Source organism: Lentinus tigrinus, assembly GCF_003813185.1.
Source record: "Lentinus tigrinus ALCF2SS1-7 unplaced genomic scaffold L226scaffold_1, whole genome shotgun sequence".
NCBI classification, from domain to species: Eukaryota; Fungi; Basidiomycota; class Agaricomycetes; order Polyporales; family Polyporaceae; genus Lentinus; species Lentinus tigrinus.
Genome location: NW_027137910.1, coordinates 3003977 through 3030690, shown reverse-complemented (window position 1 = coordinate 3030690; position 26714 = coordinate 3003977). Strand labels below are relative to the sequence as shown.

General features: G+C 57.4%; 10 protein-coding genes across 10 annotated transcripts; 5 read left to right on the top strand and 5 right to left on the bottom strand.

The window, feature by feature from the left end:
• Positions 1 to 93: 93 nt before the first annotated feature.
• L226DRAFT_476120 (uncharacterized protein) lies at positions 94 to 5759 on the bottom strand. Its single transcript, XM_067676701.1, has 10 exons — positions 5596 to 5759; positions 2037 to 5545; positions 1878 to 1986; positions 1694 to 1811; positions 1514 to 1638; positions 1241 to 1458; positions 962 to 1179; positions 774 to 896; positions 513 to 718; positions 94 to 447 (listed from the first exon to the last, which is right to left on the bottom strand). Exons 1-10 carry the CDS (start codon positions 5618 to 5620, stop codon positions 410 to 412), a joined length of 4689 nt encoding a protein of 1562 aa, XP_067543314.1. The 5' UTR covers positions 5621 to 5759; the 3' UTR covers positions 94 to 409.
• Positions 5760 to 5984: 225 nt separating this feature from the next.
• Positions 5985 to 6475, top strand: L226DRAFT_565281 (uncharacterized protein; the record flags this gene model as incomplete). The annotated part of the gene is made up of 5 exons (XM_067683779.1): positions 5985 to 6008; positions 6063 to 6124; positions 6182 to 6263; positions 6326 to 6340; positions 6407 to 6475. The coding sequence occupies 5 exons, from the start codon at positions 5985 to 5987 to the stop codon at positions 6473 to 6475; spliced, it is 252 nt and encodes an 83-aa protein (XP_067543313.1).
• Positions 6413 to 7711, bottom strand: L226DRAFT_497849 (uncharacterized protein). Its single transcript, XM_067677632.1, has 6 exons — positions 7542 to 7711; positions 7442 to 7479; positions 7187 to 7380; positions 7056 to 7133; positions 6944 to 7003; positions 6413 to 6892 (listed from the first exon to the last, which is right to left on the bottom strand). Exons 1-6 carry the CDS (start codon positions 7585 to 7587, stop codon positions 6799 to 6801), a joined length of 510 nt encoding a protein of 169 aa, XP_067543312.1. The 5' UTR covers positions 7588 to 7711; the 3' UTR covers positions 6413 to 6798.
• Positions 7712 to 7890: 179 nt separating this feature from the next.
• On the bottom strand, positions 7891 to 9547 carry L226DRAFT_528869 (alpha/beta-hydrolase). The gene is made up of 9 exons (XM_067679478.1): positions 9338 to 9547; positions 8918 to 9282; positions 8711 to 8866; positions 8625 to 8654; positions 8511 to 8570; positions 8395 to 8448; positions 8308 to 8331; positions 8107 to 8250; positions 7891 to 8053 (listed from the first exon to the last, which is right to left on the bottom strand). The coding sequence occupies exons 2-9, from the start codon at positions 9135 to 9137 to the stop codon at positions 7992 to 7994; spliced, it is 750 nt and encodes a 249-aa protein (XP_067543311.1). The 5' UTR covers positions 9138 to 9282; positions 9338 to 9547; the 3' UTR covers positions 7891 to 7991.
• A 553-nt stretch (positions 9548 to 10100) lies between these two features.
• On the top strand, positions 10101 to 11077 carry L226DRAFT_36200 (uncharacterized protein). The gene is made up of 3 exons (XM_067674233.1): positions 10101 to 10615; positions 10681 to 10786; positions 10850 to 11077. The coding sequence occupies exons 1-3, from the start codon at positions 10155 to 10157 to the stop codon at positions 10931 to 10933; spliced, it is 651 nt and encodes a 216-aa protein (XP_067543310.1). The 5' UTR covers positions 10101 to 10154; the 3' UTR covers positions 10934 to 11077.
• Positions 11057 to 11798, top strand: L226DRAFT_36132 (uncharacterized protein). Its single transcript, XM_067674223.1, has 2 exons — positions 11057 to 11569; positions 11655 to 11798. Exons 1-2 carry the CDS (start codon positions 11221 to 11223, stop codon positions 11720 to 11722), a joined length of 417 nt encoding a protein of 138 aa, XP_067543309.1. The 5' UTR covers positions 11057 to 11220; the 3' UTR covers positions 11723 to 11798.
• A 1748-nt stretch (positions 11799 to 13546) lies between these two features.
• Positions 13547 to 16065, top strand: L226DRAFT_541858 (uncharacterized protein; the record flags this gene model as incomplete). The annotated part of the gene is made up of 5 exons (XM_067682094.1): positions 13547 to 14282; positions 14338 to 14441; positions 14534 to 14981; positions 15034 to 15339; positions 15392 to 16065. The coding sequence occupies 5 exons, from the start codon at positions 13547 to 13549 to the stop codon at positions 16063 to 16065; spliced, it is 2268 nt and encodes a 755-aa protein (XP_067543308.1).
• A 48-nt stretch (positions 16066 to 16113) lies between these two features.
• Positions 16114 to 16610, bottom strand: L226DRAFT_36225 (uncharacterized protein). The gene is made up of 2 exons (XM_067674235.1): positions 16341 to 16610; positions 16114 to 16260 (listed from the first exon to the last, which is right to left on the bottom strand). The coding sequence occupies exons 1-2, from the start codon at positions 16525 to 16527 to the stop codon at positions 16217 to 16219; spliced, it is 231 nt and encodes a 76-aa protein (XP_067543307.1). The 5' UTR covers positions 16528 to 16610; the 3' UTR covers positions 16114 to 16216.
• Positions 16611 to 16694: 84 nt separating this feature from the next.
• L226DRAFT_518649 (kinase-like protein) lies at positions 16695 to 21012 on the bottom strand (the record flags this gene model as incomplete). The annotated part of the gene is made up of 8 exons (XM_067678555.1): positions 16695 to 18052; positions 18106 to 18140; positions 18203 to 18273; positions 18339 to 18452; positions 18511 to 18996; positions 19059 to 20344; positions 20724 to 20780; positions 20886 to 21012. The coding sequence occupies 8 exons, from the start codon at positions 21010 to 21012 to the stop codon at positions 16695 to 16697; spliced, it is 3534 nt and encodes a 1177-aa protein (XP_067543306.1).
• Positions 21013 to 23209: 2197 nt separating this feature from the next.
• L226DRAFT_528866 (uncharacterized protein) lies at positions 23210 to 26588 on the top strand. Its single transcript, XM_067679477.1, has 6 exons — positions 23210 to 23473; positions 23531 to 23593; positions 23652 to 23792; positions 23865 to 25128; positions 25197 to 25664; positions 26037 to 26588. The coding sequence occupies exons 1-6, from the start codon at positions 23408 to 23410 to the stop codon at positions 26147 to 26149; spliced, it is 2115 nt and encodes a 704-aa protein (XP_067543305.1). The 5' UTR covers positions 23210 to 23407; the 3' UTR covers positions 26150 to 26588.
• Positions 26589 to 26714: the final 126 nt, after the last annotated feature.

Genomic DNA, 26714 nt, shown 5'->3' with positions numbered 1-26714 from the left:
AGGCTGTGCTGCAATGAATCAACGGAGCTACACTTGCCGTATCTTCTGTGCGCTCTAACACCACCGCTCGTCCTCGTAGTTACACGTATCGCAGGAATAGCTCCATCGGGGAGAAGGTCTTCGGATTGGCGAGAAAATACAAGAGCATAGATTATGTACTTTCGATATGGTACAACTTGAACTTGAATGCAAGTACTACTTATATATGAGCATGCGCGTGAACATTGAGTGCGATGATACGAGGAACCTATGAATCTTAGGGCAGAGCCTATTACTGAGAATTTAGCGAATGCGTGAGGTCAGAAGGATATCGCGGAAGCCGTGGCGGAGCATCGAAAGCAGAGTACAGGACAAGGAAGAACGCAGAGGAGCTTGAGAAGAGACTACGGACGCATCTATGCATCTATACCTATGATACTGATGGAAGCTTGCAGCCCATGATGCGAACTGTTAAGTAGACGAGCGCATGATCAGTACCCCTTAATGAACACCACAAGGACGCAATCACTCACCAGCACCATCCCAGAAACCGACGCCGTACACCATCTCACGCGGGTGGAAGGCGAGGCTGCTGGTCCTCGGCGTGAACGGCGTCACGCCCTCGCGTGGTGGGGGACTTGTTAGCGCCGCTGTTAGCGAGCCAATAGCTCGCCTGGATTCCAGTGAGCGCACTTCAGTACGCTGCGACCTCCAATTAGAAGGGTTGAGCGATGACGTTCTGGGTAAAGTTGTAAGCGAGATGCATAGGATAACAGGATACAAGGATGACATACGCTGCGAAGACCTCGGTTTGCTCATGGACGTCAAATGTTGAGAGCCCTTGCGGGAAGAGATCCCACCCTTGCAGGGGAGCGTCCCCTCCGCGGATATCCCACAGCTTAACCTCTCCGTCGAGACTATCAAAACATACTACGATCAGCGCTGTGTTCGACGGATGGGCGCAGTCAGATAGGGCGCGCACCTTCCAGAAAGGAATTGACCGGCCAGCGTTGGATGCCATTTGACGTTCTGCACCCACGATGTGTGCTGATGGTAGTCTCTGACGACAGCATCGTCTTCCTCGAGCCGTCGGTCAAACATTTTGACAGTGCCATCAGCGAAGCTCGCCAGGAACACAGAGGATGAGCCGCTGTCAGACGCGAGCGCCGTGACAGGACTCTCGGCGTTCGTGTCAAGGTCCTGGGCGTGAGAGCAGTTGAAGATCGTCACCCAGTAAGAACAGACCGGAGCATGGACGTACCATCACCTGGCTCTCAGTGTGGGCGTCCCATACACGGATGATGCGCGAGTCTCCGCCGACCATGAGCGTACCTCCAGACTGTTTCCAATCCGTGATCACACCGCTGCCGCGCTTGACGTGCAGCACCTCGTTCAGACCCCGGAATGCGCTGACCATCTGTACAGGACCACTGCAAAGAGAAGGGTCGTAATTGCGATACAACCGAATCATGCCGTCCGCTGAAACGCACGGGTGAGTACCGCCGACGACACTTGCGAATTCCAACGGGCGTACCAGCACCAGTGAGGATGATTCCTCCCACCTCCTGATTGATGATGTGGAGCGAAGTGATGCTCGTGCCTCGAGGATTGCCATTGAAGAATCTGTTCAGTCTCTTCCGCTTGATCCAATCCCACACACTGGCAAGAGCCATGAGCAAACCACATAGGTACCCCAATCGCTACGAGGACGTACGTGATCATGTCAAATTCGTTGGCAATGACGAGATGTGGATCGAAGGCGTGGAAGGCGAGCGACAAAGGAAGGCCGTTGATCTGTATTGTGTTCACTGGCTTCTCCCACCGACAGCGCGCTACGGATATGGAATGCATGTCAATCTCTGACAGACCCGTTTCGGAGATCGTTGAAAGGCACGTACGAGCTTCACGGGCTTGCTTCTCCGTGGCCTCATACACCTGCTCGTTCCGCTGCTGACGCCACACCTGGTAATTGTATTGAACACTGCCAGGTTCGTCCACCTCCGGTTGCTATAGGGCATGTCAGCGCGCGCGATGCTGAGACGATAGATGGCACATACCCTCATCTGGGGTTCCTTGAAGTACTCGCAGCACCAATCGTAGAACCGGCTCTTCAGTGGGAGGACATCACGAATGCCGACGCCGGTACCCAGGCCAAGGATGACACTGGAATCCACGGAGAACGTGCTTCCGGAGGGACTGGCTACGCCGCCGAAACCATCCCTATGGTGGGAGTGGCCGTGGCGCGAGTGATTGCCAACACGCCGCCGTGCTTTGAGCCGCTCCATGTCCTCTTCCATCAGGGCCTCCATGACGTCCGATGGCATGAACTCCATAGGAGGCGGTTGCGAATCGACCGTAGACTGGAGACCTTCATGCGACACAAGGGTCGACGAGCGAGAGTAACTATCCTCGGGGCTCTCCGGACGCGAGTACGGGGACGTGTACTGAGCGAAGTTGAGGTTCGGCGAGGGCGGTCTCGAGACACCCTGCACAATCTCCGTACGCTCCTGTCCGGTGGGCTGGGGTTTCGGAGAGGACCGACCGTCCTCGATAGATGGGAACGCGATGTTACCGGCGAGGCTCTTCAGCACGTTGGCAAAGGACGACGTCCGGCGCAACGTATTGCTGACACCGCTGGAGATCGTCGACGTCACCGTCTCGCTCCGTGTCAACGTCGGACGATTCAAAGGCGCTGGTGTGGTGTGGCCATTGCGTATCGATGACTGGTCCGATGGTACTCGCTGTCGCGTACTGCCATACGATTGGGTCGACAGGGACTCGGACACCTGGTGCGGCGGCCGGTTCAGGGTCGTGCTGTCCAGCCTCGTGAACGGGGACTCGAGGAGTAGCGCCATAATGTAGTCGACGATCGTCTGCGCGTTCGTCGCGACCTCATGGTAGGGATCGACAGACAGCTCGAGCAGGATGGAGAAGATGGTGAAGAATGACGAGAGGAGCACCCGGTTCTCCGCGCGGTATTCTTCGTCGTCTCCGTAGTTCTCGAGCCATTCTGCGATGGCCATGCCGGCGAGGTCGTCGTCCGGATGCTGGTTCTCCGCGTCCTTCCACCGCCGGTCTTCCTCCCAGTATATCCATGCGCACACAATAAAATACCCTCGCCACTCCTTGACGAGGCAGCTGATGAGCACGAGAAGCTCCTTCCGCACCATGGGGCTGGCGTCCTCCTTGATCGCGAGAGCTGCACCAGTGACTACAGCGACCTCCATGCGGAAATGTATACGCTCGTCGAGCTGGTACATCGTTCCGCTTCCGCCGCCTCCAAGCTTGTTAAGGTCTGAAGAGCCTGACGCGCCAAGGAACGTGCTGAGAGCATAGAGCGCGGCGGACCGCACCTCAGGTGAGTCGTCTGAAAGAAGCGCGATGAGTTTGTCCTGCATGCCGCGGTCGACGCCATACACCTTGATCTCATCGTTCGCATCCCAGATCTGGGCGATGCACAGAGCAGACCACTGTCTAAGCAAGAAGTCGCCCTCGTCCAGGTGCTCGAAACACGAGTCAAATACGCGCTCGCGCCAGCACGCGTTCTGGCCATGCGCGTAGTCGCGAGCAATGGTGGACAAGATAAACGCGCACATCGCCTTGTGCTCGGACCCGTTTGGGAAGACGGCCTGACGGGGATCATCCTGACCCGCCAGAGCGGACGCGAAGTACTTGTATCCCTGGTTGTTATACAGGTCAACTTGACAACTCGGGTCTACCGCCGATATCCGCGCCCAGATGAAGATGAGGACAGGCTTGAGGTCCTGTCCCGCAGCCTGGAGCAGGCGCGCAATGTACGGGAAGATGCCAATGGTCAGCGCAAGGTGTACCGCCCACGGCCCAAGGTCCACGAACTGCGACAGTAGGATCAACGCGCGCAGCCGATGCGGCTGAGACAGCAGAACCTGCAGAACGATGGGGAGCTGGTCTGGAGGCTTCCTAGGAACGAGGTGGTGCTCGCCTTGATCCAGACTTGTCGCCGCGTATGGCGCTACGCTGCTGGGACCGTCAAGGTCGGGGATCTGGTCGGGAGAAATCTGGACGGGTAGGGAAAGGGGACCAGGCTTCGTGAGGGCGGAACCACCACGCGATATCCAGACCTCGAACGCGGTGAGTTGATCCGTGAAGAACCTACTGGGGATGTAAGAGTACGGCTTCTCGTGGGGGTTGCTCGGCGCGGTTGGTTGGGCTGCAGACTCATTCCTCGCAGCTTGTCGTCGATTGCGCGCTCCGAGAGATACATCCTTCGCGAGGCTAGGCTCCGTGTTCTTCAGCAGGTCCGGTAATTGTCGGAGGCAAGCGTCCACTGCAAGGTCCCAGGACGCCCATAGAGGATGCGTGTTTGTCGGAGGAAGAGGGGGATAGGTGTGTGGCGTGCAATGGTAATTCTTCATGATGCGCTCGGCGAGGAGGAAATTGCGGAACAAGGATGCGATGAGGAGGTCGGAGCGGTACAAACGTGTAAATACTTCGCGCGGGAAGGTGGTCCATGCAATGGTGTCCGTGATGGCGGTGAAGATCCAGTTAAGCTCGCCTAAGGGTGTCCGTCTGTCCTTCAGGTCCCCCGGCAACTGCATGACCTGGTCCGTGGAGATACCACTAGGTAGCTGGTTGGTGAGAAGGAAGTAGCGTAGCGCGATGTCGATGGGTGATGTCAAGCAAGAGGTGAAAAGGTCGGCGGGGAGCTCAGGACATGACGGCAACTGCTCATCTGCAGCGCACGCCGCAAGCTGTATACACTCCGAGAACGGCGGCATACCCTCCGGGTAGCCGCCACCATGCAACTTCGCGTCGTTGTCGCGCTGCTCAGCAAACTTGACGAAGTTGCTGAGAAGGTTGCCGGCAGCGGAGCAGTCCCAGATGAATATACACGGGGAGCGTAGCCAAGACTGGATCTCCTGCAGCGCGACGGGGATATACTGCGTGTAGTTGCGGTTGAAGCACCACAACTCCCCGCTGGGGGTCGGCTTCGGTACGCCGTGGCCATTGTAGTGGAAGAGAACCGCATCGTCCATGGCGGACTTGCGCAGGTTCGCGCAGAAGCGCTTCAGATCGTCCTTTGAAGGGTCGAGGATGGGCTTGTACGAGATCTTCGGATTCAGCCCTTCGAACTGGTGCTGCAGGTTCTGCCCAATGACTTCGAGCGCTTTGTGCGACGGCATGGTATGCGGGTCGACCCACGCCTCGAGTACCGCGCATGGATTCGTCTTGATGATATCTGGGGGATCGACGTCGATATTCAGACATAGGACGAGGGCAGCATGTGCCGTCTTGATCTTCCCCGGGGCCGCTCGCCACGGGATCATCTTGGGGGTACCGGGGGGAGGAGGGGTAGTGTTGCCACAGGTAAGATGTCGTTTCGCAGCCCAGTAGGGATGGATGGGTGCGGCCTCTGGGATGTCCGTGACGGACCCCCCATGGCGCAAGTCGGGGTCAGAGAGCCCGTTCATGCCTCTCGCGCCGGTGCGAGAGGACGAAGGATCCGAGCGTGTGCTGGAGCGGTGGTCGCGCTCTGTATCAGAGTCGTCCGAGCTCCTCTGTCTTCTAGCCGGCCAGCCATTGCTGCCTGTGGGGGTTCTGGCGTTTGCGACACAGGAATAGCAGGGCGTGACATACCTTCTGCATGATGATTCCCGTACATCGCGCCTCCAATATCCCTTGTGGCCTCCTCAATCCTTTTCTCTACCCTTGGTGTCCGGGAGAGCGAGTGCAGCGCAACGTAAGACAACAGCCAGGGTGGAAGAGGGGGAGGGGGACGACGAGGACGAGGACCTGCGCGTCCTTAATCCAAGTAAATGGCCGGATCTATGGACCGGACTATGATGAAATTGGTGGTAATCGGAGCTTTAATTAGCCTTAGCTCTTCTTACTTCTCGGTTAGCTCAAGTTAAGTAGAAGCTAAATGATCATCTGAATCTGCCTCATGACGGACGGATCTTTTCCTTAACCACTTGCCTCTGTGCTACACGCAACGTCGGTGGTGCCTATCCTGTGACTCGACCATCATGCATGCACGGACCTCGGCAAAGGTATGTTGTTGACTCTGCCGCATAAAGATAGGTCGCTCAGTAAGACCTCTACAGGCGCAACAAGCTCGCATACAAGCACTCCAGGCTGAGGTAGATGAGCTCCAGAAAGTGTTTGGGTGTGTCTTGAGGGCGGGGTATGTGGCGTATTGCCACGGCTCACTCCTTGTGTCCAGCGAAGATGAGAACGCAGAGCAAATCGTGTCCCGGCATATCAAGCTTCTCCATCGCTACAACGAAGCCAAGGATGCTGCTCAGGTACGCTGTGTCGTTCTTGAGGTTCCTTGATGGCACACTCAATGCCTTGGTCGGCGGAACAGATACTTATAGGAAAGGTGAGTCGTCTTTACTGTGCAGCTCACAGTGACCGAAACCCTAAGTGTATGCGCGTATATCCTCAGCTGGCAGCGTATCGGCAGACGACAATCAAACAGTTGCACAAGGACTACGGCTTGACGGACGACGACTAGCTTGGCTGACCTCCTGGCTTCTTGTGGAACTACTGCTGTGGCTTGACATCGCTCTTCCCTCCTGTCACAAGGCAAAATCACTGACTCGACGATCCAAGGCGTAACGTGATGTTGTATGGGCAATAGATGTTGTGTAGTATTGTAACCATGATGGTCGTGAATGTGAATTAAATGTGCACTAAAGATACAACAGTTTGCGTCGTCCCAGAAATAAGCAAGGTCATAACGTCCCCGATGAAAGTACAGTCTTGCAAAGTGGCAGAAAATGTTCGATACCAATTTCAGTCCAGAGGCCGAGCGCGAGAGAATCGCTTTTGCTTTATTCATGCGACGAGCCCTCCACGGAAACCATCGCCACGGCGCGATGCAGAGATACCACGGAGGAGAACAACGAACAGAGCAAAGGTTACGAAGACCCTGCATACAAACATAAGTGCCATCCTCACACGCAAGTTGGACTAGACCTACCAGGTGATCCAAGCGAAAGCTTCGAGCGCGTTAAGTTGGCCGCAGTATATGTAGTGGTGACTGTACCCGCTTGTCAGGCAGTGTATGGCCGAGCATAGCGATGAGTACGTACCTGCAATTCAGGCCTCCTCCGAGCGCAGATGTGATTGCAGCCGCTCCCGCCAGCCAGAATATCCATGTCAGTGTGAGGCTGTCCCAGATTTGTGTCAGGTCTGTGTCCATGCAAGATAGGGGCATGCTCACAAAATGGCATGGCTGGCGACGCTGGTGAGGACACCGCCCGTGGGCCGGTAGAGGAACATGCCAAAGTAGATGATGCCGAAGAATATCGTCCAACACGTTGTGAAGAGCAGGAATCGCGTGCGGTCGCGCACGGAGATGGAGAGGTAGTCATGTCGGAGGTTGTACCTGCTCGTGAGCCAGGCAGATATCGCAAGCTGCGTGCCATAGGAGAAAATTGTTAGTGTCTGCGACTATGCGCGTGCGAATAGGACACACCTCGATGATACTGAAGAAGATGATGAGAGTGAAGACCACTATAAATGTCCGTGTGATGGTTAGGTGACCGCTTGGCGCAGACTGGCTCGCAGCTACGCACCGGGATGTCCGCGGCGCACATGCTTGTCAAAGTCGATGTCAAACATGTCGTGAGGGTGGCGTAGAGGGCGTGCAAGTCGTCAATTCGTGAGGAGGAGGACAGAGGGGATGGGGTGAGGGGGCGGAGATGGGAGTCGGTGAGAGAGATTATGTACAGTGTCCGGCGGTGCGCGTGCGGTGGGGGACGTCGAGAACAGAACGCGGCTGGCGCGCAGGCCTTGCATGATGCGCGTGACGTCATTCCCTCTTCCGGGATGCGGCGGGGCCAGATCGCGATCCGACTCGAGGTCATCCAGCACACGTCACGATCCTCTCCAGACTCCTTGGCGGGATCATAAGGCTAGATGCTTTCACGGCTACGTCTCGTATTGAACAGTTCAATGATACAATCGTAAGACTGGAGGGACGAGCCCCAGGCCTGCTAACTAATTCATCACCTGAAGATCTCTACTCATGCGCTGAAGTGGTTGAACCAGTTCAGAATGGACCGTGCGCTCTCTTCCCTGGACCATCCTATAGCCCAACAGTGAGAAGATGTCTCTGTGGTTTGAGATGAGACAACTCACGAGCGATAGGATCCTTTGGGTCTCCACGCAGTGCGAAACCATGCGCCACGGAGCCGAAGACTTGGATAAAGTATGTCTTCTTCTTCTCCACGAGGATATCTTCCGCTCGGCGCCGACTCTCAAGGGGAAAGGTATGATCAATCTCTGATACAAAAACCTCGTCAGCTCGAGCAATAAATGGATGGGCGATCGCAACCGTACCGCTGCAGGACAGAAGAAGCGGCTCTGTGCGCAATAGCGGTTCTCAGCATCCTCAATTCGACCGCCCACAGTACTACCAACACGTACTCTTGATGTGCCGGAAGTGGTCTTCGTTCAGGAACGCAGGATGCCCGAAAGCGCCTAGTTGACAACAGTGAGAAGGATCGCCAGTGGGCACACTCCGAGATTGAACTATTGCTTACCTGCGCGAATCCAGTCTGTCGTGAGGTGCTCCATGACATACGGGGCTCCGAAGCAATACCCTGTTCATTCGTTAGATCCATCACCTAGGGCAGCATAACGCGGAGTCAGCTTACCCACGCAGAAGTACTGGGTATCTACGCTTCCTAAAAGCATTTCACATCAGGAGAGTCGTCCATACCGCGTTCGTACGTATGCTCACCATAGTCTTTCTTGACCGCTTCGACCCAGGGCGGTATCAGAACTGCCGCTCTGGCCTGCTTCTTTGGGCGCCATGCTTCGTAGTCGAGCTTACTTCGATCGGGATAATTCTGCATCGAGTCTCCCTCGAAGTAGTCGAGGCCAATCACAAGATATCCTATCAAAGGTCAGTCATCGCCATAGTCACACCTCGGCGTGTCGCTCTTACCGTTGTCCGCCCAATAGTCCATGATGAGCTGCGCATTGATGTAGAGAGGCCCGTATACGTCGGCGAAGAATAGGATGATCTTCTTGGTGCTGCCATCTGCGGGGCGCGCGACGTACGTCTCCACGCCGGCAACGGTCTCGACCTTCCCGCCGGCCACTCCGTCGTGCTGGATGGTCTTCCTGCAGCATTCGCCTGGTGGGCCTGCGAGCGTCGCCGACATGTTGGGCTTGTGCTTGTGTGTCGAGTTGTTCTTGTACCGTGAGAGGTGCCCTCCGCTCCAGCTCCGTGGTTGCAGGCATTATATAGATGCGACTGGCAGTACGGCCCGCCACCGTCCCTGGCGGTCCCAAGATGCCTGAGCATTTCTGGGTAGCTTATTCAGCCCGAGCTTGTTTCATGAGAGTAGAAGCTCCTGCTTACTGTCCAATGCGACTCGTGAACGTCTCTACTGCGCGTCGATGCGACCCGCCGGCGTATACGGTTAGTTTCGAGCTGTCGTGAGGATATCTCCGAAAGAAGCGATTTCGGTCCCCTCCTGCGCGACACACTCTGTGATGATGACCTTCAGCTCTTGTCCTGCATGGTCGAGGTCAAGGGTGGACGCCACCGCTCGTAGAGCGGATTCGGGGGTGAACTTACCGATGACTTCGAAGGTTACGCCGGTAGCAAGGTTATAAATACTGTATGGAGTGTGGGACTCCCGAATGATGCAACTTCGATGGAGTCTGAGAGCTATATTTGCCGGCAAACAGTTTCTTGATCACGTCTGAGCATGAGACGAGTCCTTAGGACATAATTGCAATGTGTATATCGCGTGTTGTACGTTCGCTTTACTCGGACGCGCTGGCGTTGGCCGCCTGCGTGTGCTCAGAAGTCCACCGACTAGGGTCAAATGCCAACAATGAGCCCCGCGAATGTGTATTACTTTCGGGCTGCTGTATGGCGAAAAACCAAAGAAGCTCGTACCATAACTCCATGTGGACTGCAATCCGCTTGCCTCAATTTCATCTTTGATACCTCTCGACGGCTGGCAGAGGTAGCCTGGGAACCTGCGAAAAGATGCCCAACTGCCGCTTGTACGCACGGCACGGGTCAAGTCGGGTCATACACGATCACGTGCCCGCGTTTCTCTGAATGGGCAGACCGACTATTTACGTCTGCAGAGGGCGGAGCGCACGTATTTGACCCTCTTCACCGCCCTCCGTGGCCTTTGCCACCTGGCACCATACCCCATCCCATGGCGCGACCTGCCTCCCTACTCCTTCTCACCCCCGCCAACGTCGCCGGGGCCTTCCCGGTCGACGACGGTGCGGTCGACTTCACGCACGTCGACACACTCCAGGCCGTACATGTCCGGCCGGAGTGCAAGCTCAAGGGCGGCGCGCAGTACTCGGTCGACGTCACGCATCTTCTGCATGAAGGCCACACGCGAGTATGCCAGGGGACGCTCTCCGTGGATGGACACCGACAAGGAGAGGTCGTCTGCAAGATCGGCTGGGGGTCCCAGGTCATCGAACGACTCCGGAAGGAGGCTGGCCTGTACCGGGGGAAGCTCGCATCCTTACAGGGTCGCTACGTCCCGACGTTTATTGGACTCTTTGAAGGGGAGACGGAGGAGGGTGTTACTGCATGCTTAGTGCTCACACACGAGGGCGAGCGGATGCAGCAGTCGCTGCACATCTCGGGCATAGACCTCAGGTGAGTAATCCAGCCGGTCTCTCGCGCCTGTCTTCCCGCGTGCGAGCGTACGCGTTATGTCATAGGAAACGGGTCATGGACGCCCTCGCTGCTGTGCACCAAGCCGGAGTCCGCCATAGCGACTTTGGCGAGCACAGTATTGTCATTCGGGAGGACAACACACCTATGCTTGTGGGTTTCGGCGGGGCCGAAGACCACGAGTGCCACCGCGGCATTGATATCCAGTTTTACCAGCCTCAACCGCACCATGAAGCCGTGGCGTGCGAGGAGATATATTGGGCGTGCGTCGTTGCCGCCGTATGGTTACCCGGTGTGTGACTTCTTGCGTTCCTGCGTAGACCTGACTTCATGGCTGTCCCTCGCAGCCACGGTGGAGTTCCTCAACTCGCCCGTACCAATCCAGTGGGCGCTGGAGGGCTCCGACTCCCTAGTAGCACACGCGCCGAAAGGCACGGATCCCGACCTGGCGCGCATGCATGCCGAGCTGACGCGCGAAGACCTGCTGGAGTGGATCGAGGAGCGCGAGCTCTACGACGGCCAGCCTCTCCCCATCAAGCTTCGTGATTAAGGCATACCTCCTCGTCCAATACCCGGTCTCCTCATCCATGGATCATGGTCCTGCATCCTGGGCCCGCATGTCTTGTTTCTTGTTCTTCGTTCTCGCTGTTGACACTTGCACTCGGCCCGCTGACACTTTCTCTCGTCGCTCCCTCGCATTCTACCTTCGTCACGTTTTGTCTGTTGCTTTGCTAAAAGTATTGTACTGTGTAATGCGGACACCCGCCTGGGTGTGTGACATCTCCACTCTCGTTTGTACAGGCTTCTGTTGTACAGTATGTACCAGGAGCTCATGTAATCCATTCGCGCCTGGGCGCGGACGTACCCCCGACTCATCTCTCCTCTCTGATGCTGGCCTGGTATCGGTGGCAACAAGCTCCCCACTCTACGTAACGGGTACGTCTTGATCTATCGCTACGCATCCGTGTATCGGACATGTACACCTAACTCTGACGCTGCTTACCATTTGATCCAACTTCAGCTCTTCCAACGAGGTCCAGGTTGCAATTGGTAGTCCCCGGGACATTCATGAACTGCAACCATCCCTGACGGGATCCGATACGGCAACAAATATCCCCTGCAGAATGCGAAGGGAGAGATAGGAGAATATTGCGTGACGTCACGCGTCGAGACGCGACTGGGTGGCTTGCAAGTTGCTTTCCCTCTTCCTCCTCCATCTTACCTCGCACATACATTCGCAGTGATCCAGTCATGCAGAAACCATATGCTCTTCCATATGCTTCTTGAAGCGCGTGGCACAGGGAACAGAGTTATATGCGCGCGTACTGCACCAGCTGCAGCATACCAACATGAAGGAAATTTGCCAGTCTTTCCTTCCCCTCGTTCACGACCGAGAGCACCTTGGTGGTGCGGCTCGGGTGAACATGCATCAAAGTTAATGGGCTACGACATAAAGAGAGTGATGGTAAAAAGCTCGAGAATGCTCATCACCTACCGCCTCCCCTCCTCCCTGCACCCGGGCCCTTGTACGCTTACTCCCCGCGCCCACATCATCGTCCGTTCCGTTGTTCACGCCGTGGCTCTTTTCTCGGTGCACGTTTGCAGTCATGACTTATGCCAAATTGTCATTGGAGTAGAGTAAGCCTTATAATGCATGGTCTCCGGCGTTACACCCAGAGTGTTCGGCCCCGCGCCCGATACACACCGCCCGTACAATCTTCGCAAATGCGGCGTCCAAAAGACAGTTGACCGCTCGCGACCTTAGCTGCGCGGGGATCATACGTCTCAAGGACCCGCGCATAGGGCGCGAGCGACGAGCGTAACGGAAACCCGCGCGTCGTGCGATTGAGCTCGAGCTCGCGCGCGATTGGCCTCGTGGAACTGCGGTGTGGGGGAACGCCGGCCAGGATTCCGATGGATCATGTCTTGATACAACCGGGCTAGAAGCCAAGACGCATAAGTTGCCTCTTACCACGGCAACACCAGGACCCCTGGCTTTTTCTCCCTCTTCATCGCGCTTGGTTTCCGCGCCTCAACCTCCCCAACCTCCTCAGATTCCCTTCAAGATCGATCTCCATTGTTGTCACATCGGCAACGCACAGCTCGCTCTCCATATCCGTGCGAAGCCGTAAGCGCGCATATATATCCGGACGCTCGGTCTCCCAGGAACGTTTGAAGTTTGAAGTTGTAGGAATCTAGGATCGTAGGAGGGCATAGTTGGCTTGAGGAAAACACGGTGCACGGTGAGAGATGGCCCCCAGTTTCCTGTCGAAGCTCGTGAAGCCGTCGGGCAGCCACTCGCGCAACTCGAGCACGAATTCGTCCCCGCAATCGCCCACCTCCAGTCGCCATCCGTCAATCAGTATCAGCTCTACAAGCTCTCAGAAAAATAGCATTGATAAACATCGTGCACCCGGGAACGGGAATGGGGCATTGCATCCACCGCCTCCGCGACTCGCGCTCGACTCGGACTCGGACTCGGGCCCCAACGTTACCGTCATACCACCATCTCCGAGCGTGAGCAGCCACAGCATTCCCCTCCCTCCCCCACCCGCCCTGCCATCGTCCGGCCAGCTTCCCTCGGAAGAAGGCTTCGAAGACGCGCGCAGGCGCGTCCAATCGCTACCCGCCGTCTCGCCTACCGCATCGCAAACGCCTACTTCAGCAGGGCGAATGTCAGACGACGGGCTGCCCACGCCCACGCCAGCGAGCACCACATTCGTTAACATGCCCCCCACTCCTTCGATTTCTCTATCTCAGTCGCGCTCGTCGGAGAATCTCCGCAGCGACGGCAAGGGCAGTGTCCGCGGAAACCACCCGCGCTCTGCGACGGTTGCAGAGGGCACGCGCCTGCAGACGAAGGAGCTGCGTCATGCGCCGTCGAACAAGTCTATTCGAAGCAAGCTAAGCATCATGCTCCCCTCTCGGGACACCCCCCAGGGCCCCCAGGCGTCCTCGCGTCATGACCGTTCCACATCCGCCCTGAATCCCCCGCCCTCGCCCCCCACCCAGTCCGAGGAGGCTGCCCTCGTCGAGTCTCCCACCGGCATCGCCTCCGTCTCCCAAGACATTCCCTCCATTGCCCGCACGCTCCCCCCGAGTTCGACAACCCCCGTGTTCAGCGCGACGTTGCAGGTCCCAGACAACTCGGATGCAGTCTCGATCAGGTCCGTGGGCAGCACAGCAAGCAAACGACGACCTTGGCGGCGCGGCTCTAATCCAGGTGTTCCTGTGCGTTCGGCCACGTTGAGCTCCCCCCCCTCGCGCAAGGGCACCGCTGCAGGCGGTCTTGCATCTGCCCTCGCCGCCTCCGGGCTTGCCATGGTCAACCCCGGCATGTCCATCCCTCCCATCTCCCCCTCTCCCGCCGAGACCACTGCTGCGTCCGCCCGGGGACGCAGCTCGGTTGACGGGCCGCGCCCTCGCGGCGCTTCCATCAACCACTACCCCGCCAGTGAGTACTCAGACCGCGACTCGTTCCACTCGGGGCAGGAAGACTCGGACCTCGACGGCTCTGACGAGAGCGACGACCTCGACCTCGACCCCGAAGACATCCCCGTTACTGGGTTCGCCGTCGCGAGCAACAAGCGGAACCAAGACTTCCATGAATTGTTCCCGAGCGTACCTGAAGGCGACTACCTCATCGAAGGTGCGAATACCCGACTTCTCTGCGCGTGCGGCGTCATCGGACTGACACTGCGTAGACTATGGCTGCGCCTTGCAGCGCGAGATCCTCATTCAAGGCCGCCTGTACATCTCGGAGAATCACGTGTGCTTCCACGCGAACATCTTTGGGTGGATCACGGATGTAAGTGCTCGGTTATGCGCCTCGCGCTCTGTCGGTTTCTCCGCTGACGCTGACGCCCGCCCCCCTGTCATGATGTGTCGCCGCCGCCACAGCTCTCGATCCCGATGTATGAAGTGATAACGCTAGAGAAACGGATGACGGCGTTCGTAATCCCAAACGCGATCCAGCTCTCGACCCGCACCGCGAAATACACCTTCACCTCCTTCCTCTCGCGCGACACCACCTTCGACGTACTCTTCAACGTCTGGCGACTCGCGCGTCCCGAAGATTCGATGATGGGCTCGCAAATCTTGAGCCCGCGCGGGTCGCTCGATGACGGCGATGGTATTAGCGTGGACGGCGTCGCTCCGAATGGTGCTGGCGCGAAGAAAAGCCAGGCCAAAAACAAGATCACTCAGTGCGACTGCGGGAAGTCGGGCCAGCACTATCCTGAAGTGGCCATGGAGGCCATTTTCCCCGGGACACCAGAGATGATATACAACCTGATGTTCACGAGCGGGTTCATGAAGGACTTCATGCGGGAAAATCAGAAGCTTCTCGGTGCGCACTGTCTCTTTTTGTCGCCCAGCGCATGCTGACGAAAGTCGTGCAGATATCCAGATCTCGGACTGGACCCCGACGGAGGACCCCAAGCTGCTCGCGCGCAATATGACGTACATCAAGCCTCTCAATGCGAGCATCGGCCCGAGACAGACTCGGTGCGAACTCCGCGACGAGACCAAGTTCTGCGACTTCGACAGCTACGTGAGCATGCTCACCACGACGCGGACGCCTGAGGTCCCGAGCGGGAATGTGTTCTCGGTCAAGACGCGAACATGTATAACTTGGGCGAGTAGTCTGTCGAGCAAGGTGCTGGTGACCACGCAGGTTGAGTGGACTGGGCGCAGTTTCATCAAGGGTGAGTCCTCACGTTGCATACTCGAGATTTCCGAGTTCGAATGCCCCCGCAGGTATCATCGAAAAGTCCTGCATCGACGGGCAGAAGGCGTACCACGTCGACCTCGAGAAAGCGATGCGCGACTACATCCACGCGAACCGCGCCGAGTTCGTCCCCGACGGCGTCGACGTCGCCGAAGTCGAGCAAGCGCAGGCCACGCCCACAGAAGTACCCGGGACGCCAGGCCGCGCACAGAGCGAGGACGAGGTGCGCAAGGAGCGCGAGCACGAGCGCAACCAGCGCAGCCTCCAGTGGGCGTACGACACGTTCGACGGCGCGTTCAAGGTCGCGAAGCAGTCGACCGAGGGCGCGCTCGAGCTCATCCGCGATGCGTGGGACCAGAGCTCGTCGACGACGATCCTCTACTTCGTTATCGTCTTCCTCGTCATCTCGAACATCTGGACGCTCTCGATCATGGGCAACCGCGAGGAGGTGGGGAGGAGAAAGGAGACAAAAAAGATGGAGGAGCGCGAGAAGTGGGTGCAAGGCATCGTTACGGGTTTGTGGGAGGAGATGCTCGCGACCAGGGGAGCCCTAGGGGGCGCGGGCGCCGGTACTGTTTCCCCGCTGCCGCCCCGAGTTCCTGGCGGGGACCTGAAGGAAGAGATTGGGACGATCCTCGCTCAGCTTGAGCAGATCGAGCAGCGTGTCGCGGACATTCGGGAGAGCTTTAAGCAACTCGACTAATGATTTCATGTACATGATGATTTTGGAGGCAGATATCCGGACTCCTTCGTTACCCTTGAGGCTTGTTTTTCTTGCAGGTAGTCTTAGAAGCCGTGGCGTGTATTATTATAATCTGCTGCCTTGATGTAACTTGGAATATTGTTCTATGTATTCACGAGCACATGGCACACAACCCATCCATATGCGCAAGGGAGCCTCCATCCAATCCGGCGAGGAAGGTCGTATTAGAAAATGCGATCTAACGACGAACGACGATTTGCGGTTTGACTACTTACTACATGAGCTGAAGGGGACTAACGATGAACGAGCGTGGTGACAATTAGATACCAGGAGTTTCAACAAACGACAAGCCAGTGTTGCGAGAAGAAGGGAGAAACCATGTACGTGAACGGTCCAACAAGTGAGTGTGAGTGTGTATGTATGGAGCGACGACGACGAATAATAGCTATAGATGAGGTGCATATGGATATAACAACGCGAAGCGTCTGAGAGAAGTAGAGCATGCCGATCGATCGAGAATGAGAAAAAATGCGAGATGCGAAATGCAACTATGGCTCCGAGCAATTGTTACACCTTCATCCTGAACCCAACCAAGCCAAGCTACGAACACAGCACGAACGGGGAGGGGACTACCGCGGCGATTGGAAGATGGAGAGCACCTTCTCCGCGCCCTCCTTGTACTTCTTCAAAACCTTGTTCTTTTGCTGCTTCTCCTCGTCCCCGTTCGCTGGATGGACCGGGTTGCCCTTGACCGTGTCTCCTCCAAGGGCGTCCCCGTTCATCGATTGGTCCGACGAATCGCTCGGCGTCGTGCCCATAGAGATTGCGGACTCCTTCGACTTTAGAGACGGCGACATGGCTGTCTGCGATGCAGACGGCGTGAGCAGCCCCGCACTTGATACAGTCGACGCCGCGGACAGAGTGGCCGACGTGGACGCTAATGACTTCGCGGAGCGGGATGATGGTGGCGGGCTCTTCTGACGAAGGAACTGCTTGGGATGCTTGCGGAACGTCAGCCCTGGTGTGCGACCACGACGATGCTTGTCGGAAGGCGAAGGCGACCCAGCTTCCGAGCCGTTGAGGTCTGACTCTACCGACACGCCCGAGAACGAACGAGGCGTCGACCGCCGTGGGGTGCTCTTGCGGAACACAGCAAGCTTGTACCGGTCGACGACGCCGCGAGCGAACAGGCTCGTGCCCTTCGCGCCATTGCGCTCCTCCACAAGCAGGCCACCAGCCTCGACGAAGTCCCAGTCGTCCTCGTCCTCCTCCCGCTCGGTCGCACCCTCGTCGTCTGTACGATCGGGCAGGTTTTTGTCCAGGGCGGGGATGCCAGACTTCTCCCTGCGGTTGCGTTGCAGCTTCGTTGGCCGCACCTTCGGGGCAGTCTTGATGTTCGCGTCCTCGGCAGTGCGGGTCGCGGCGGCTGCAGCGGCTGCTTCTGCAGAAGGTACCGTAGGTGCAGGACGGTCTTGACTTGTACGGGGAGTGGCCGTCTCGGGTTTCGGCACCGCAGTTGCTGGCGCTTCTTCTGCTGGGAGAGCAGCGGGACGAGCTTCCGGAGTCTTGGGCTCGCCCGCCTCCTCTGGCACTGAAACCTCCTCGACCTCTGCCTTCGAGGGACCGGTCGCAAGCTCGTCTGGCAACAGATCGTCCAGGCTCGGACCGCCAACAGACTCTTCTTCCTCCTCTTCCTCCTCCTCTTCATCGCCCCCATCCTCTTCCTCATCGTCCAGAATGACCGAATGCCGACCCTTGAACGAGTACCCATCGAAGACATCGACGCTGTCGTCCTCGACAGGGTGCACAGACGGACTGCGAGATTGCGAAGGCGTGGTAACAGAATCCTCGCCGTCGGTACGATCCTGATCCGTCTCTGCACCCTCCTCGTTCTCGTCATTGATTACGGGCTCCATGCCCAAGAAGGTATCGTCGAAATTCTGGGTATCGGAGGCATTCGAAGGGTCGATGGGAGGAATATAGGGGGCTGGAATCATGGCAGTGAGTTTGACGCACATTTGCCAACGAGTGAGGACTCACGTATGTAACGTTTATAATACACATGGGACCAGTCTCTGTGAACAGGAAGAACCAGTGTGAGAAACACAATGTCGGAGACGACGAGTGAAGCGCATACATCATTGAGAAGTATGGATGCTTCTTTATCCGGGGTTCCTTCATCCGGAGCGCAGGATTGCGCTGAAGCAACTGCGAACGACAAGTCGAGTTAGACTGCAAGGCATATGAGTTCTAATAAGTGAATGGTCACGTACACCACGGATCAAACTCTTCGTATCCTGGTCCATTGTCCTGTCTTCAGGGAATTGCAGCTCATCCTGGAGCACCCTGTAGTACATGTCCGAATGGTTTTCTGCCCAGAATGGTGTCTGGGACAGCAGTCAGCACATACCTCTAGGACATCCACCATCGAACCTAGATACTCACGATACCTGTGAGCATCTCGTACAGCATCGTACCAAAGCTCCACCAGTCAACCTCGTAGCTGTATGGCAGCCCTTGGATGACCTCTGGCGCAAGGTACTCCGCTGTTCCACAGAAGGTGCTCGTAGTGTCATTAGATCCCGCGGTCCACTTCTCTGCATGTTCTGGCTTCATCCATGGGGGTGACGCCGGGACAGGTGAGCCGCCATCTAGGAACTCGCCGCCTCTAGAGCCCGACGGTGTTGGGGGCGCAGTGATTGCAGAGGTGCGGCGTGGGAACTCCTTGGAAAGACCGAAGTCGGTGAGGACGATGTGACCGTCGGCACCGATAAGGATGTTCTCGGGCTTCAGGTCACGGTAGATCACCCCTGCCGCGTGCAGGCCTTCGACACCTTCGACAATCTCCGCGGCGTAGAACCGAGCTCGATCGCGACCAAGACGGCCCCAACGTGCCAATTGAGTCGCAAGATCACCGCCGGGGTGGAAGTCCTGTGAAGCAACGGATCCACGTCGATCCCAGTTATGTGATCGTGGTTAGTTTGAGGACGCACCATAACCAAGAACAGATTCTCCTTGTCGTGGAAACTCCACCACAACTTCACTACGAACGGATCGGTGTTCTCTGCTGCCATGCGCTTGAGAACCGCCTGCTCCGTGAGCGTGTGCTGGAGCTCCTGATGCGCGAGTACGTGCCGCTTCGTGATGGCTTTGAGCGCATACACGTCTTGTGACGGCTTGTGTCGCACGAGCAGGACCTTACCCGCGCAACCCTTCCCGAGTACACGCATCATCTCGAAGTCGTCGACAACGACCTTGCGCTGCGACTTTTTCTCGCTGTCTGGCGCTTTGGACTTCGAACGCTTCTTGCGAGAACGCCGCTCCGTGGTCGATATGGACGAGTCATCGCCAGTCGTCTGAGAGGCGGTCGAGGGGGTAGAAGAGTACAAACGCGAGCTGCGTGTGGTTGGTCCAGCAGACTGGGAGCGTTGACTGCGAGTCGCTTCCTGGATCGGCGTACGTGGGAAGTTCTCTTCATCGACATCCCCGTTCTCCGACTTGGGCTCCTCCACAGCAGTCGCGGCAGGCTTGGGAGACATGGGCGTGGGTGCGCGATCCTCAGGACCCTCCGCCGTACCCTCTTCCGCATCCTGCTCGCCCTCTGCATCCTCCTTAATGTCATCGGTCACGTCGGAGATCTCCCCATCGACTGACGACGCTGCGCTCTCGCTGTCTGCGACGACCTGGCTGATTGACCGGTTGATCTCCGTGGAGCTGCCGGGGCTGACGTGGGCTGCAAGGTCTGACCGAACGCGCTTGATAGCGCGCTCCACCCGGACGCTCTGCAAATCGTCTGTGCGAACCCTGACAAACCGTTTCCACGCCCGCGACTGACGCAAGGTGCTGTCATTCGCGAGCGTAGTCAGGTAGGCGGCAAGACCAGTGATGACCTTGTTGTTGGACGCTGCGAGGGCAGATATGTCTTCACCGTTCTCCCCGATCTCAGTGAAGGGGTCGTTGATCTCGTTCGTAGGCGTCGCGATTGGTGTCTGGGCATTTGACGAGAGCGCGCTGGACGCTGTGCTACTTGACAGGCTGCTGGGAGGCTGTTGCTGCTTGCCGGACACCTGACGCGAGTTGGCAATCTTGTTGCTAGCAGGGGATGCGAGACGCGAGAGCGTGTTAAGGAAAGCCGACTTGCGCTTCGGCGGCGCGGGAATGGAAGAAGCATCTATGGGGGGCGTGGGGAGCTTCATCCCGGGGAAGGAGTCGCGGAGCTTCGCTTGCAGCTCGACGACCTCTTGTGCGGTGCGAGTGAGAGTGATATTATGGGTGGGGGCTATGACATGGTGTCAGCGGAGAGTCAGAGCAAGACTTGACGTAATTAGGGGGAATACGTCGGGGCAACAAGAGAGCGGGCGGCACAAGAGTTGGCTAGACTCGCGAGGAACAGGGGTGCCAAGCTCGGCTTCCGGAGCCTGCGGAGAAGTCCGACCCTATGTGTATAGGCAAACAGACAAATGCCCGTCGCTCGATCGGAGCACGCAGAGCAAGAACAAGAATATCCAACACAAACACCCGGGTGCTCATGTTTCATGAGCCGAGAGTCATTGAACGCACGACGCGTGCACATGAATTAGCTGGGCACGACATCATGCGACCACGCAATGCTAGCGGTAAACCCACCACAATGCGGAGCAAAACGAGGAAGTACGGACTGTCGAAGACACTCGTGTCCTGCACGCTAAGCGACAGCTCCGCCGCAGAGCAACACGCTGGCGAGACAGGACAGGACAGTAACGTCCGGAGTGCGGAGGAACGAACACGGCAACACCGATGATATGGAGAGTTTTGAACAGATACAACAACGAAGCACTCACTCTTAATGTAGAGACTGTACGAGCTCGGATCGTGCGGCGTCTCCGCTGCGCTGATCGTCCACGGACCTTCCTCTAGTCGTGCCCTCCGACCCGTCATAGGGGCACCGACGATATTCCTGCCAGGCATGGTCGACGATGGTGCGGCGGTGGGCGAACGTTTATGATGGGCTGAGGAATGGTTGTCAAAGAAAGAACGCGTCGGCAATAGTCGAGCGGACCCTACGTTGTCTCCGTTTGGCGCTGTAGCCAGTTACTATATCGACGCTCCGTCGTGTGAACGAATGTTGCGCTCCGTCGTCTGCGGCGGGTGCACTGTTCTGTGCAGGGTCCTTGGGTGTGCCGCGTAGGCCGAAGGGAGATGAGAACTTGACTCTGTGCGGCTCTACGGGAGACTGCTGTGGCGGAACAGAGCGGAGGACGCTGAGCATGCAGAGGTCGAGGTTGGACGGATTGGACGGCGCAAGAGCGGCGACGGGGGAGGATGTGAAGGGTCGAGCGCAAGTCGGACGAGGAGAGGGAGGTGGAAAAAGTCCAGAAGGAGAAATTAGTTAGGCGCAGGGGAGGAGGTTGCGTGGGCTTGAGGCGTGCAGGCCACGAGTTGGAAAGGATCCGAAGGCGAAGTGATCTTGACTTGCCTCGCGGCCGTCGTAGTAACCGCCGTCGGGTGGTCGAGGTCGATGTATGCGATTAGTGCTGGAGATAACTGTATGCGCGAGAATCAAGACAGAGACAAGAATCGAGTGAGCGGAGGTGGTGAGCGTGCGAGCAAGAGCTTCACTTTTTGTCTGCGAAGCTGTCGATGCCAACGCCCGCCGGCGCTTAGTCACTGTAAAGTCTGATATCAAGCACATGTCTCCGTTGTGGGTCTTCCAGGGGTGTTCTTATCCTCGTCCACAACGTTCAGCCAGCACCCCATCGCAGCACGATAAATACAGCTTAGAGCGCGCACTGCACACCCTCCACCCTCTTCAAAGGCCACTCCGACCATCGTCCCCCTGGTCTGGCCAAGGCCATCCCCGAAGGAAGTGCGCTGCCTCTTCCTGTCAACCACTGCCGTGGTACCTTCCTGCCAAAGCTCCCCCAGCTCTCGTATCGCACCTCATCCTTATCCTCCGACACGAATAGCGGTAATGTCCTTGATATCTCAGGCGACAGCGGAGACGACTTTGCCTGCATCACTCCACACAGTCTAGAGCCCGAGGAGGTTCTCCTCCACCGCGTTCAATCTTCCAGAGGAACCCTCGGTCCATCTTTATCAGATGACGCACAGCCTAGAACATCGACTTCCGAACCACCATGCCCCTTCTCAAAGCGGGGAGTGCACTGGTTCACGGACGATAGCGTTTCACAGGGCTCGCGCAGCTATTTCTCAGGACCGCGGTAATGTCGGACGTCCGGTGCCACTTGAGCAATCCTGGGAGTAGCACTACGGATTACAGCAGTGTTGAAATACCAAGACAATGCTCTGACCTTGTCCCTGACTCAAAACGCTTCGGGGAGCGTCGCGGGGGCACGAGCCCCACGGCGCAATTCTCCATTTAGGTGACCGCAGAGACTGGCATTGGCCTTGCATCTATCTGCCAGACAAGCTCAAGGCACTTGCAGGCGGAAGTCGGGTAAGATCGAACACTCCGTTGCGCGTGACATTAAAGCCAAGAGACCAAGACAGCTGGATGAGTCTTTGGGGAATCCTAGAGGACTATAATAGCGTAGCTTAGGTTGCAAGTCAGTGGTGGAACACGCATGTATGTCACGTACTCAGTACTCAACGAGGATCGCTCGTGGTCATTGTACTACCATGGAGAGAGAGATAGCCTATGCATGTGAATGTTTGAGTGAATCAGGTGAGTGGAAGTACGTCCCTCGAGGAACTTGAAGACTCTGGGACTCAGCCAGGTATGTCAATATAGTAGCAAGTACTGCATGATACTGCATGAGGGGGGAGAACAAATCAACACTAGCCCCTCGAACAGACCCAGACATTAATGCGTTCACACGAGTCGGAAATCGGTGCGTTGTGGTGCAGGGTTACATTGACCATAGGCGCTTGAGTTACCAGAAGTAGAAATTCCCGCCCTGCCCTTCAAAATGATATATTGTACGATCACCTTCGTACTTAAGTTTGACCGATTCTCGCACTAGTATGGCCACAACTTGACTTCAACTTGGAGCACCCCTGCATGCATGGCCCAACCGCCGAGATGCCTTGACTGACGTCTTGCACTGGTGGATGTCAAGTCGCTAGTTCTTGTGTCGGCGACGAACGCATCGCATCGCCCGGTGCATATATATAGCGCATCAACACAGCCTCGAGTCTTCCATCGCCGCGATGCATACAAAGGTTCTCCAGGACAGGATCATACACAGCATTAATAATATTAAGATTCGCATGAGTTAGTGTCAGTGAGTCCAGCGAGTCCTTCTTTCTGCCCCTCATTCCGCATCGGCCGCCTGGACGCGGTATTCGACCTCTCGTCGTAACAGTGACCCTCAAGCGATCTGCCACGACGCCAGACCCTGTCATGGATGTCCCAGTGAGCGTGGCCACTAACGTCCCGATGTCACAAGTGCCCTCGTTTGGCTCTGCGGTGCGTATCTGAATCGGATTTGTGCTGTTGACCTCGACTGACGCAATCATCCCATAGGACACCGATCCTTCCGCGACAGCGACAGTTGTCGAGGACGCGTGGAAATTACCAAACAACGAGGTTGGAGCTCATGTGCCAATATCAGCAATCCGTCCTCTGACGCGTGTGTGTCTTGCAGGAGCTGCGCGAGGAGCTGCTGCAACGCTACTCCGAGTCGGAGAAAGCGGCAGCGTGGGTGCGGTCTGCTGAGACGGTGAAGACATACAATGACGAGCTCGTGACGCGGTGGAAGGAGGAGATGGACACGCTCCTAGTATATGTGAGAATTCATCTCAGTTGCGGTTCGAGCTTCTCACCGACTCGGCCTCGTCATCATTTCCTCCGTCTACAGGCAGGTCTATTCTCGGCGGTGCTTACCGCGTTCAACGTGCAGTCCTACCAGCTGCTGCAGCCAGAGCCAACGGACCCATCACTTGCAGTCCTGAAGCGAATATCCGCCCAGCTGAACAGCTTCTCCGTCAACCCATCGTTCGTCAACTCGACGCAACACCCGCTCACCGACGATGAGATCAACCCGCCCTTCTACGCGCCGACCTCGGCCGTTTGGATCAATGCGCTCTGGTTCTCCAGCCTCATTTGCTCGCTCGCCTCCGCCTCCATCGCGCTCATGGTCAAGCAATGGCTGCACGAGCTCAGCATCGGGGTCTCGGGCACCTCGCGCGAGAGCGCACGCATCCGCCAGTACCGCCTCAACAGCCTCAAGCGGTGGCGCGTCGGCAGCATCGTCATCATCATCCCCATCCTCCTCCAGCTCGCGCTCTTCCTTTTCCTCGTCGGGCTCGTCATGCTTCTCTGGACGCTGCACGGGACCGTCGCGGCCGTGGCAACGTCCCTCGTGGGGACTTTGTTCGTGTTCGTCGCGATAACGACGCTCCTTCCCGTCCTCCGCGTCGACTGCTGCTACCGCTCCCCGCAGGCGCTTGGCATATTCATGGCTGTCCGGGAGGTGCGGAAGGCGATCAGAGCCTTCCGAGTGCGTCTGGCTGAGGGCGCATGGAGTCTGACGAAGCCATGGAAGCGCAGCGACGGCTTCCTGGGCAAGGCCGCGGAGCTCACCTGGAGGCTCTACGTTACTGCGTGCATTTCGAAGAAAGACCTTCCGTCCTGGCACGGCCGCGAGCAGATCGTTGTGGCGAAGGACATGAACGTGCTGGATCGCGACCTCGCGTCCATGGCGTACACGACGACCTTCGACTCCGACTACCTGGACGTCCTGCGGCCTCTCATGGCGGACCTTCCTTGGCCACATGCCGTGGCGTGCTATGAAGACATCTTCCATGCGCGAACCAGGTTGTGGGGAGCGTCGACGGCGCGGACGCAGGACCGGTTCGCGCGGCATTCCTTCGACGCCCTTCACGTCCTCCTGACTGTCAGCGGGGACGAGCGGGATGAGAACTGGCAGAACACGGTGACGCGGGTACTGAATAACTTGCCACTGCCGAGCGACACCTTCGAGGAGAACGTGCTGCGGAACCTGTCTGTTCTGGCAAAAGACAACAACCCGTGCGCCGATAAGGCGTTCCTCCGGATCATCATGCACCTCCGGGACCATGAGACGCAGGACGTCTTCGAGTCTAGGGACGGCATTCGTGCAGGTGCGCAGCTGCTATTCATACGTCTCCGAGGCAACGTTTTAGTTTGCTCACTATTCCCCGCGCTGCAGTAATGATCATGTCGGAATGGAGGGCTCGGTTCCCCGGAGGAACTGACATCCCCACGACTCTGCGACACTACCTGCAGAGCATCGAATCGGTCGTGCGCTGCGCCCTCCGGTCTATTTCCAGCGACCTATCCGACGACGACCGCCAATCCATCCGGACACGCGTGCAAAGCACGTTATCCTCTTTCCGCGGCTTCCTGCGGACTTCCCTCTGGAAAGAGCCGTCGCTGTACATCTGTCTTGGGCTGAGCAACATCGTTCCGCTCCTTGTCGAGCTTGTCCGGCATGATCGGGAGCTCGTCACGGAGGAACTCGCGGAGACGCTCGACCACGTCTGGTCGGCGATTCGCGAAGACGCACAGGATGTGGCGGACGGAGAGCGACTGAGAAGGGTGCAGGCATATATTGACTGGACCGGCGAGGTCCTCGAAGCCCTGAAGGCAGTCATGGACGGCAGGCCCGTAGATGCAGGTACGTTTTATTGAACCTGTGCCGGCGCGGACAGTTCCGGATGCCGACCTCACCAGAGGCACACTGAATGAGCGACTCAGTGCGAGCGATCTGATCGCTTTGGCTGCACGCTTCTGCGATAGCTACCGGTGACAACACGTCCGCTGAGCTCGTTGAATACGTCTGAGAGTTCTCCGGAGGCCGGGGAGAAGGCAGGCTCAGATCCAACCCTTTGCGTCTCTAGGTCGGAGGCTCTTGAGCAGAGTCTTAAAACCTATAGAACGTAGATGATTGGGGGCCGTGCACCTGTCAGTCCGGTCCGATTCGCCTTCACTTCCTGCGCATTGCGTCGTCTGTATTGCTTGGACGTCACTCATGTGCCCGGTCCTCTAGGTCAGAAGTCGCGGATGAAACGCCCAAGAGCGCAATTCGACATCGTTAAGACGTCTTCGTCGCCGCGGTTCGCCTCCTGGACGAGAAGGAGGCCGCGTTTGCCATCGTTGTAGCCTAACATTCACCCTGTCAAGGACATCGATACCCATCTTGCCGCTATCTGGCATTAAATATACCCAAGAGGAATGTTGAACGGCTCGACTCGGCTAGATGGCGAATTTGCGGATAGTCTTCGAAAGTCTGCAGACTAACACGCGCTGAGAAGGACGACGACGGGAGGGAAACAACCGCGTATGGGATGCGGGAGTGGGATGTAAGGTAACTGTGCGGTGTAGAAACCGCGGAAGATCGTGATTCGTGGGCAAGTGCTAGATGGGGGCGGGGAACAGCCTCCACGGGCCTCCACGGGACTCTCGGTGAAATCGAGAGCGCGCCACCGCGTCCGTGGCCCATGCCCAACTGCGCCAGCATCGGATCGCGTGTGCCTTGTAGTTGGCCTCTATGCCGTTGTCTGCGTCGGAGGCTGTTGTATGAATGGCATTATGCGCTGCATGGCAGCAGATGTGGGAAAGAGACCGGTAGAACTCGACCGAAATCGCACCGCCGTGTGCGCAGAGGGTTCTCGACGAGAAAGAGAAGGCGAGACGCGCGGCATGGGCGTGCATGTCGGCTGCCCTG